The 10,892-nt window shown below is 50.3% G+C and overlaps 1 protein-coding gene across 1 annotated transcript in view; it reads right to left on the reverse strand.

The window, feature by feature from the left end:
• Positions 1–789: 789 nt before the first annotated feature.
• Draxin (dorsal inhibitory axon guidance protein) overlaps positions 790–10,892 on the reverse strand; it is a 19,760-nt gene continuing 9,657 nt past the window's right edge. The window contains exons 6-7 of the mRNA XM_008831520.3: positions 4,531–6,233; positions 790–2,378 (exon numbers count right to left, since the gene is read on the reverse strand). Coding sequence (XP_008829742.2) covers positions 6,121–6,233 — 113 coding nt within the window. The 3' untranslated portion in view covers positions 790–2,378; positions 4,531–6,120. The remainder of the gene's footprint in view (positions 2,379–4,530; positions 6,234–10,892) is intronic.

A 10,892-nucleotide genomic window follows, 5' to 3' on the forward strand; every position in this document is an offset into this window, starting at 1 on the left:
GGGAGAGGAGGGGGAGGGGAAGGAGGGAAGGAAGAGGAGGAAGCAGGAAGAAGAGGAAGGAGGAGAAGCAGCCCTGTGTTTGGGAAGGCTGGTCCCTGTCCGCTCTCTGTCCAGGTTGGGCATGGAGGTCTTACAGGGATACCAGGCCCCAGCCTTGGTTTTGAGACACCAGGGCATAGTGCCATTGGAGCCATGAGCACTCTGATCAGCCAGGCCTGATAGGTGCTGATGAGCAGTGAGATGGTGCTGGCAGGAACTGTGCCCAGATAAGAGATGTTCTCTCAGGTGCCAAACGAGGCCACTGCAGGCTGTTCACATGCTTTCCCAAGATGGCATCTGAGCCTGTCCAGACCCAGCCAGGGCCAGCGGTGCTTTGTTCTTTTGCTTGGCCCTGAAGCAAGTGGCCGCTTCTCTCTGCACTTGGCCTCCTAGATCCAGAATGGAGTTGTTGGAGGCCAGCCTGCTGAGACTAGCCTCCCAGTCTCCTTGGGAACCGCAGCTGTCCTACCCTGAAATGCAGATGGAGATAAAAGCATGAAATTCTCACCCAGAGGTCTGGCTAAAGGACTGCAGTGATCGGTGAGGTCCAGGTGAGGACAGACCCCATTCACCTTACTTGCTGCCTAGCTCAGCGCAGACATCAATCAAATGTGTGGAGTCAATGAATAGGGAGACAGGGGAAATACAATGCTTGTGGCCCCCTCCCAAGGCCCTGGCAATGTTCCCTGCCAGCCAGATGGACTATCTCCTGGAGGAACAGGGACACGCAGCAGCTTAGCAACCGTCATCTCTTTATTTACAGCTCAGAGAGTACATGCAATATGGCATCAAAGGACTACCAGGGCGTGGCACCCCTCCCTGATGTTCCCACACTTTGAGGAGCTATAGTCCCCCAGGAAATTTCCAGAAAGTCCAAGAACCCAAACGATGGAGGCACTATGCTCAGGAGCCTTATCTCGTATCCACCAAACAGAGCCCATGCTAGCCCTCGGAATGTGGGATTAGTCATTGCCGGTAAGTAGCCAGAAATCGGATCTCAGAGTCACCAACCCACACTGAAAGCAAGTGTTCTGAGTCATCTAAATATTCCATCATGTAGCATCTGTCTTTCATCCTGGACCTGTGACCCTGACACCCAACGTGCACAACAACGACCTGGAGAACGTGTTAGAAGCCAGACGCCTGGGGTCACCCCTGAGACTTGGTTTTAGTAGGTGTGTGGTGGGGCCCACAGCTCTGTGCTTCTAACGGGCTCCCAGGTTAAGCTGGGCAGAGCAAGACTGCACCCTGGCCATAGACCTGTCCCAGATCACCTTTCTTCCTTGGGATCTGGAATCCTCATTCCCTGCAATGTAAAGTTTTTACCCTGCTGGCTGGCTGCTCACCCTGGCCACCCCTTCCTGGCATGCATACAATCACTATGGCCTGTGACCATAAGGCTGTGGTGAAGGACCAGTATCATCCAGCCCCATGAATCCAAGAGGGGCCTCAGTGGTTGGCGTCTAGGGACCTCACTTTCCCCAGTCCCAGGGTTCCTGGTTGCTTAGTTTCTAAGCAAGCTCCCTGCAAGGTTACCAGGTAAGTGTTCCTTTGCTGCCTCTGGGACTGCAGAGGGGACCTGGAGAGGGCTTAAGTGTAGAATGGGTGAGGCCTTGGAAATACGCCTGTGGCTCCATGACCCCGCAAAGGGCAGACAAAGCTGCCATTTTCCTTTGAAGTTTGACCCTTAGTCCTTTCCCACTGGCATGGAGACCAGCCTTTTATTGTCACCAGACAAAGCCCAGAAAAGCATTCCGGGGGGGTGGGGGTGGCAGCAGGGAGCTGTGGGATGTTGATGAGGCTTCAGTTCCTGCACAGCCACCTGTTCCTCCAGATCTGCTGCAGCATGGGAATCGTGCTTCTCCAGGACAGTGTCCAGAGTGGTCCCACTGCTCTGACTGCAGATGCCAGTTCTCTTTCCCAAGAAGAGCATCTCGTTTTGTTTCATGCAGGGAACTTTGGAGCCTGCCTGGCAACAGAAAGCTTCACCGGGTATGTGGTGGTTGGCAGTGGAATAGTGGAAGGCCCACTGCAAGTTCATTAGCTAACACTAGGGTGGGTGTCACGTGCCAGGCACTGATCTGAACACCTTACAGGAATCAAGCATTTACATTTTACAGGTGAAAAGGTCAAGGCACCCAAGGATCATCAAGGCGCAAGAGGAGGAATACGCTGTTTATGAGCAGTGTGTTGCTGCAGGTGGAGGACAGAGCTAGAGCGAACAAACAGCTCTTCTCAGCCCTGGCTGCCAGTGACAGCTCCCTGGGGTACTTTGGAAATGAAGTCCAATCAGTGCGTTGACAGTAGAGCACTTGCCTGGTGTGTGCAAGGCCCTAGTACTAAAAAAAGAAAAATCATCTGTATTAGAATCTTGGGCTGGGATGTGACTCAGCTGGTAGACTGCTCATCTAGCATGCAGGAAGCCCGGGGTTAGATTCCCAGCACCGCATAAACTAGAGGCAGGAGCATCGGGGTTCAAGGTCATCCTCAGCTACATGTCAAGTTCAAGGTCAGCCTGGGCTATGTGAGATCCTGTCCAAGAAAAAGAGGAGGAGGAGGAAAAGGAGGAAAAGGTGGGGGAGGAGAGGAAAAGAAAGGAAGGGAAGAGAAAGAGGAAGGAAGGAAGAGCCTAGAATTCTTGCATGTGAGTCCAGGTCTTTGAAAGTTCCCCAGATTATTCTAGTGTTCGGCCAAGACCAACAACTAATAGGCTGGAGCATTCACTGGAAAATTCTGGCCTACTGGCTAAATCTGAATTCATGATGTTTTATTTAGTTTGCAAGCTAATCATATTTTTTAAATTATTTTTATTTTATATGTATGAGTATATTGCCTTCATGCATGTAGGTGCACCTGTGTCATGCAATGCCCGCCAATGTCAAAAGACAGTGTCCAGATCCCCTGGAACTGGAGTTATGAATGGTTTTTAGCTGACATGTAGGGATTTGAACCCAGGTCCTCTGCAAAAGCAATCAGTGCTCTTAAACAGCCCTGAAATTAAGTATATACTGTTCTTTAAATTTTTTTTTTTTGGTCTTTTTGAGACAGGGTTTCTCTGTAGTACCAGCTGACCTGGAGCTCGCTATGTAGACCAGGCAGGCCAGAGATCTGCTTGGCTCTGCCTCCCCAGTGCTGGGACTAAAGGGGTGCGCCACCATGCCTGGCTACAAGCTAATCATGTTTTTTAAAGCACTTTTCAATGGTTTTAGAAAATCAAAAGAGGAAAGGTAGGTATGGTAGCTTATACCTGAAATCTCAGCACACTGAAGACTGAGGCAGAAGGCCAACCCGGTCTACACAGTGAGTTCCAGGCCAACCTAGGCTTATGGAGACCCTGTCTCAAAAAAACAAAACAAGGCTTGGGAGTTAAGAGCACTGGCTGCTCTTGCAGAGGACCCAGGTTCAGTTCCCAGCACCCAGAAGGCAACTATATGGTGGCTAACAACCATCTGTAACTCCAGTTCCAGGGATCTGGACACTGTCTTTTGACCTCAGCAGGCACTGCACGACACGGGTGCACTTACACACATGTAGGAAATACATTCATACACATAGGATAAAAATAATAAAATATTAAAAAACATCTGATTCTGTAACTTTACTGCTGTTTGGCCATGCTGATTCTTTTCCACTTTGCCCACAGATGCTTCGAGCTACAGCAGAGTTGGGTAGCTGTGTCAAAAACAGTATGATCTACAAGACCCAAGATAATTACTCCTCCCTTCCTGATAAACGTTGGCTGAACCCTGGATTAGAGGAGGTTGGTCTCTGTACCTACATAACAAATTTAAGATAGATGGACTGAAGAACTTCCCAGCAGAGAGGTGGGCTTTGTGACCCTCAGTTCTTTGAAATTAAGAGGATTCCACCCTCCCACCTGCCCATGGCCAGTGTTAGCAGTAGAGGTGGCCTGAATTGCCAACCACCCAAACATCCCCTAGTGGGCAGTGACAGTTCTGTGAACCTTTCTGCTTCTCCTGTTTTCCATTGCTGATGTCCTGATCCCCCAACTGCTGTTCCCAGTCACAGCACGCTGAGTTTGTCCCCACAGAATCACTGCATGAGGGGCTGGAGAGATGGCTCAGCGGTTAAGGGCACTGACTGTTCTTGCAGAGGACCCAGGTTCGATTCACAGCACCCACATGGCAGCTACAAACTGTCCTTAACTGCAGTTCCAGGGGAATCCGAAGTCCTCTTCTGACCTCTACAACATTGCACGACAGGGGTGCACTCACATACATGCAGGCAATACACTCATACACGTAAAATAAAAATAACAAAATATTAAAAAAAAAAGAATCACTGCATGATTCTTGAGTTTGTCACCACAGAATCACTGCATGATTCTGGATTTCGAATCAGCCACCCCGTGAGACACACATAGCACAGCCTGTTCTGCTGGCAGACTTACTTTCCAGCAGCTTCTTTGATCCTTCCCGCTCCCTGCCCCCTGCCCTGCCCCCCCCCATTCCCAGGCCTATCAGACCTGACCTGGGAAAGTGGAGTCAGCATACTTGATTTCTTCAAGATCTGCCTGCTTTCCTTGGTGCCTGACCCCTGTCCCTGATTGGTTTCCCCAAAGCAATAAACAGCCCTGGCCTCCCGCAGGTGTAGTCCAGGCCGGAGAGGGTTCACTGGGGGGAGACTTCTGTCCTGTGCAGACTCAGTTGACCAGGAGGGCAATGCCAGGTGCAGGAATTTAAATGGTTCTCCTGAGGTGGTCCCTGGAGCCAGGTCTGCTGGAACTGATGTTGATGGGAGGGGGATCATCATGGATCTGGTCTATAGGGGTGCTTCAGACTGCACCCAGTCTCAGAGGTGGTCTTACTTTCTGGGCAGCGCTGCTGCAGAATTGGGGTCTGGAGATGGTCTCAGGGGGCTCTGGGAATCCCAAACAGTATGTCAATTGAGCTTTCCCTTGTTCTCTCCAGGGTAGAAGCTCTTGGGATACTTGGAAGTGCGTGAGCCAGTGTCCAGGTTGTATGAGGGAAGCCCTGGGTACAAGGGGAACAGTGCTGTCCCCACCTTCCCGGCCCCCCATTGCTTCCTGACTGCAACTAGTAACTGCCAGAGGCAGGGTGAGGTTCCTTCTTCACATGAAAGCAGGTGCTATGTGTTGCGAGGAGCTTGACTGGGGATAGAACCCAAGGCCCTGTGCAGGCTAGACAAATGTTTTGTATTAAGACAGGGTCTCATGTAGCTCAGGCTGGCCTCCGACTTCCTGTGTCGCTGATGATGACTTTGAATTTCTGATCCTCAGGCCTCCATCTCCCAAGTGCTGGGGTTATAGATAGGTTTGGGACACCACAATGGGGTGGGGATTGAACCCAGACTTTCTTTCGTGCTAGGCAAGCACTTGACCAAGCCACATCCCCAGCCTCATGTTTTGTTTTTAAGGAGGATACACCTGCAAGACGTGATGGCACATGTCTATAATCCCAGCACTTGGAAGGCTGAGGCAGGAGGATTGTCTGTTTCAAAGGCCAGGCTTGGACACAGAATGGCACTCTGTCTCACAAAAATGATACGCCTCTGTCAGAGAAGACTGAGGTCAGTTACAGTTACTCCAGCCACCGTGACAAGAACGACAGGGAGCGTGTGTGTCTGTTGCCGAGGCCGGAGCGCCATGGCCGTGGGATCCTGGACAAGTCATTGAACCCAAGTGTGCCTCAATGTCCTCCTGGAAAAATGGACACTTGAAAGGGTCGCTGTGGCAATTCGGTAGGAATGCCCGCGGTGCCTGGCACAGCGCCCAGGTCACAGGCGCGGCCCATGTCCACTCCTGCCCAATCCAACCTGCTGCAGGGCTGGTGTCGGGCAGTAGAGGGCGCGCTGCGCGCAGCCGTGGCGCAGAGACGGGCTCAGGGAGCCGCAGATGCACCGCTGCTCGCCCAGGACCGCGCGGCTTGTCAGCCCAGCAGCCCCCCGGCTAGGGGCTGAGCGTCCTGGAGCTGAGCCCGCAGCCTCCGTCATGGGTCCCCAAACTTGATCTCCCAGTGCTAGCTACAAACACCGAGTCCTGTTTGCGCAAACCTCGCGGGCTTGGTCCCCAGGCCGGTGGGCAGCCTCCACTCTGGGACCCTAGACGTTGATGAAGGATCCCTGGTCCCCGTTGGCCGTCTCGGGTTCCACGCAGCGCCCCTTCCTCCGCGTGACTCTGCGGTTCCGGTGGAACTTGGCGTAGCAGCGCAGGCCTGGGCGGAAGGAGGCGAGGGAGTCAAGCCTGCCAGTCCCTTCCCGTTCCTTCCCCTCCACCCTCACACTCCCCATCCTCCTTCCGTATTCTGCCCCGCACCCCGTCCACACAGCGTCTGACTTAAAAGAGACAGGGCTGGTTGCACAAAGCTGAAGCCCCAGCACTCCGGAGGCTGGGATGAGCCTTAGGGGTGAGTTGGAGGTTAGCCAGGGCTACATAACAAGACCTTGCCGTAAAAAGCAAAACCAAAACCCAAACCTAAAGATAGAGGGGCTGGAGAGATGGTTCAGCGGTAAGAGCGTTGGCTGCTCTTGCAGAGGACTTGGGCTTGATTCTCAACACCCACATGACTAATAACCACACAAAACTGCAGTTCCAGGGGATCCCATGCTCTCTTCTGGCCTCCACAGGCTTTGTGTGACCTGGGTGCACTTACATGCAAACAATACACTTAAAATATAATAATAATAATAATAATAATAATAATAATAATAATAAAAAATAAATTTTTTTAGGCCGGGTCTCCCTGCAGCCCCAGCTGGCATGGAACTCGCTATGTAGTCCAGGCTGGCCTCGAACTCACAGAGCTTTGGCTGCCTCTGCCTCCTAAGTGCTGGGATTAAAGGTGTGCCATCTCTGGCTAATAAAATATTTTTTTAAAAAATGAAACAAAAAAGCTAGGCGTTGTAGCACATGCCTTTAATCCCAGCACTTAGGAGGAAGAGACAGGTGGATGGATCTCCGTGAGTTTGAAGCCAGCCTGATCTACACAGCGAGTTGCAGCCCAGTTGGGGCTACAAGGAGACACTGTCTCAAAAAGACAAAAAAAACAAAAACCAAAAACTGGGGCTGTAGCTCAGTGGTAAAGGGCTTGCCTTGGATGCATGAGGCCCTAGATTCATAAAACCTCTCACCAGGCTGGGGAGATGGGTCAGTGGGTAAAGCTCTTGCTGCGTAAGCATTAGGACCTGAGTTCAGATCCCCAGAACCCATGTACAGACTTAGTGGATGCAATCCCAGTGTTCCTAAGGCAAGATGCAAGGTAGAGATGGGAAAAGGCCCTAGTCTGGCCTACACTGCAACACACAAGGGTCCCTGTCTCAAACAAGGCAGAGGGTAAGGAGAACAGCAAAGATTGTTCTCTGAGTTCCACACACACGCTGTGGCACATGCACATCTGCACTCACATACATGAACATACATGCACACGCCACACACAAACACATACACAGATTTTAAAAAATCTCTGGGGGCACTTTAAATGGGGAAACCATGGTGGAAGGGTTAGACAATGTGAGAGTAAATAATGCCCATTGAGTTTTAAAAAACCAGAGGGAACCATAGTAATCGAACAACCTACTGAGAAATTATACATACAGCTAGCTCAAGTAACATAATACGTGTCTAGGCAAGGTTTGTCTGAGAACGTTTGGTCTTTGCCCAAGCTTTGTCTACATAGCACATGGTAATTAAAAGTACCAGACTGGTAGAACTAACCTTCTTGGATGTTTAACTTTGAGGCTTATACTAATTTGGTCAGAGGGACATAAAGGACAGTTTTTGTTCCTTGAGAGATTATGAGCATCTCTCAAAATGTCCTATAACTGTGTGTGTCACCTGTCCTCTTGATCAAGGAGGCCATGGAGACCCCAACCAAATGGACTTGAATGGAAGTGTCCAGTCTACAAAGAGGCGGGTCAACACAGAGGAAATATTTCCTCCATGCTTCCAAGTGAAGCCAGCCTCGGTCGAGCAGGATCTTTGACTTATCTTCACATAGACAGAACTGGTAAATGAAAGGAGCCAGGGGCTCCTCCCAAGCCCATGTGACCCCTGAGGAACAGATCTTCAAACAACCTTAAGAGTAAATAAACTGGTTTATCTGGGCCAACTGTATAGTCTTAAACACCCAAAAGGAAAGTATAACCAAAGATTAATGGGGTCAATATAATTCTTTAAGAGTCCATATGTATAGCTAAAGACTATATAACAAGAAACAATGCCAGACAGAAGATACCTTCCTTTGAGTTGTTGGCCAGGGTAGCCCAAGAGACTCCCAGACAGTAACCCAGCACAGAACTTGGAAAAAGAACAGCAGACCCCAATCTTATCTAAAGGAATATTGGCAACTGATTGCTGCTAGATGAGGAAAAGTTGATCTTCCCCAAACAAGGAACTCTAGATAGGCTGACTAGATTCAGTGGATGGACAAGCACTGGAGAACGGCTGGTGGGGTGCTGACAACACAATGGATAGTAACAGGGATTATAGAGTGTATGGGCTCCAGTGAGGGGGGAGACTATGGGAAGGTGCCATTTGGGATGTGGGTATATAGAAGAATAAGATTGTTTGAGATGTTCTGTATGAAATACAAAAAAATCAACAAATTTAAAAAATGAGCTATATTTGGAAAAAAAATCTCTATTGTACTTAAAATGAAACCTACTCTGCCTTACATGGCCTTCAGGCCCTGGATGCCACTCTTCCTCGGTCTCTTTGTACCTGTCTCCCCATCATCCTCTTCTAATTCCATCCATACTCATCTCTCCTCTCTCCTGCCATTCCTGTCGCACAGCCTTTGCACTTGACGTTCTCCAGCCAGAAATCCCTTGTCCACACTTTGTGTGTAGCTGTCTCCTTCATGGCCTGCCTTCAAGTCTCAAGAAGTCTCTCTCCGAACACCCCAGTTACCGCAAGTGTGCCCTACCCCACCCCTGCCATGGTCCACCAGTGGGCAGATGTCCTGGCCCTGACTCTATCACACCACAGTCATCCCCTGAGATGTGGGTAGACATTTTTCACTTAAGGCCATAGAAGGTCACATCCTTCTTACGGCAGGGAAGGAGATGTCTGTGTGGCCTGAGGAACCCCTGCATTTCAGGGTCAGAGTGGGCACAGGATAAGACATCTCTACTTCAAGATGCACTTATGTCATTATCTGGAGGTCAACGGGCTGCTGGGAAGTTTGTAATTAGAGGCTTAGCACTTTTTTTTTTTGGTTTCTTTTCCCTTTTCGTCTTTTTTGAGACAGGGTCTCCCTGTAGCCCCAGCAGGCCTGAACTCATTATGTAGAGCAGGCTGTAGACCACGTTGGCCTTGAACTCACAGAGACCCACCTGCCTCTGCCTCCCGAGTGCTGAGATTAAAGGTGTGCGCCACCATGCCCGGCTTGTATTTGTTTTTGAGACAGGGTCTCATGTAGCCCTTTTTGGCCTCCAACTTTGAAGACATTGAACTCTTTTTGTTGTTGTTTGTTTGTTTTGTTTATTGAGACAGGGTCTCCCTGTAGCCCCAGCTGGCCTGGAACTCACTATGTAGACCAGGCTGGGCTTGTTCTCATAGAGATCTGCCTGTCTCTGTCTCAAGTGCTGGGCTTAAAGGTGTGTGTCACCATGCCCTGCTAAGACCTTGAACTCTTGATCCTCCTGTCTCAGAGTTTTGGGATTATAGGTGTGCACAAACAAGCCTAGTTTTGTGTGGTGCTGGGCATCACACCTAGGACTTTGTGCATACTATGCACACTTTACCAGCTGAGACAGATCCTCAGTCCCCAGAATTTGCACCAGGGCCATTTGGCCACAGTGACACACAAGAGGAGCAGTTAGTCATGAGTGGGAGTGTTCACTGACTGCAGAAACCCTTGCGAGCCTCCAGACCCCTGGCTGGCCTGCCCTGCCAGCTTCTAGCCCTGGCTCTGTGTTCAGTAGTTCAAGACTGCTAAAGAGTCCTCAGGACTCCTGGTCCCCCTTAGAGTTCCTGGCATCCCCTGGGTCCTTCATGTGTGACATCTGGGTGAACCACTCCTTGCCTGCCCTCCCCTTCATTTCTGGTCATGCTGTCCAAGCTGTGGTTTTCACTATTCTTTTTGTTTCTTGAGGCTGAGTCTGTAGAAAGGAGCAGGAATTTGGGTGGGACTGACCACTACAAGGAGACACAGGCCCTAAATGCAGACACATCTTTCCTGGAAAACAGAATGAGCCGCCAGCCACCCAAGGCCCACAGGAGGAAGGAGGGGGAAGACTTTACCCCTGGAGTCTCCCACAGTCCCCTCACCAGGGGAGGGCTGGACCAGAGCCCAAAGACTGTAAGCCCAGGACTCAAAGGCTCATCTACCCACTGTGCACCCATCTGCGCCACCAGACACTGAGCCCAAACTCTTAACATAGACAACCATATTTCATGACAGTTCCCCCCGGCCCCCCGCCGACTATTTTGTCAGTCTCCATCCTCTGTAACCTCTCAGCCTGTCCTCCTTATCTTCAAGTAACCCTAGTCCTATGGCCAAAAAGGACCTTTTTTTTTTTTTTGGACATAGGGTCTCATGTATCCTAGGCTGACCAACTAAGAACGACTTAGAAATGGGACTGGAGAAATGACTCAGGAGTTAATGACCTTCTGCTCTTGCAGAGGACCTGAGTTTGGTTCCCAGCACCCACATGAGACAGCTCACAACTGTCTATAACTCTAACTCCAGGGAATCCAACACCCTCTTCTGGTCTCTGTGGGCACCCACACACTTACACATAGACACACAGACACAGACAGACAGACAGACAGACAGACAGACAGACGGACAGACACACACACACACACACACACACACACACACACACACACAGCTGACAGGAAGCCAGGGGCTACAAGGAAGATGCATTCA

The sequence above is a fragment of the Nannospalax galili genome, unplaced genomic scaffold (assembly GCF_000622305.1).
Source record: "Nannospalax galili isolate Female #2095 unplaced genomic scaffold, S.galili_v1.0 scaffold870, whole genome shotgun sequence".
In the NCBI taxonomy this organism is placed as follows: Eukaryota; Metazoa; Chordata; class Mammalia; order Rodentia; family Spalacidae; genus Nannospalax; species Nannospalax galili.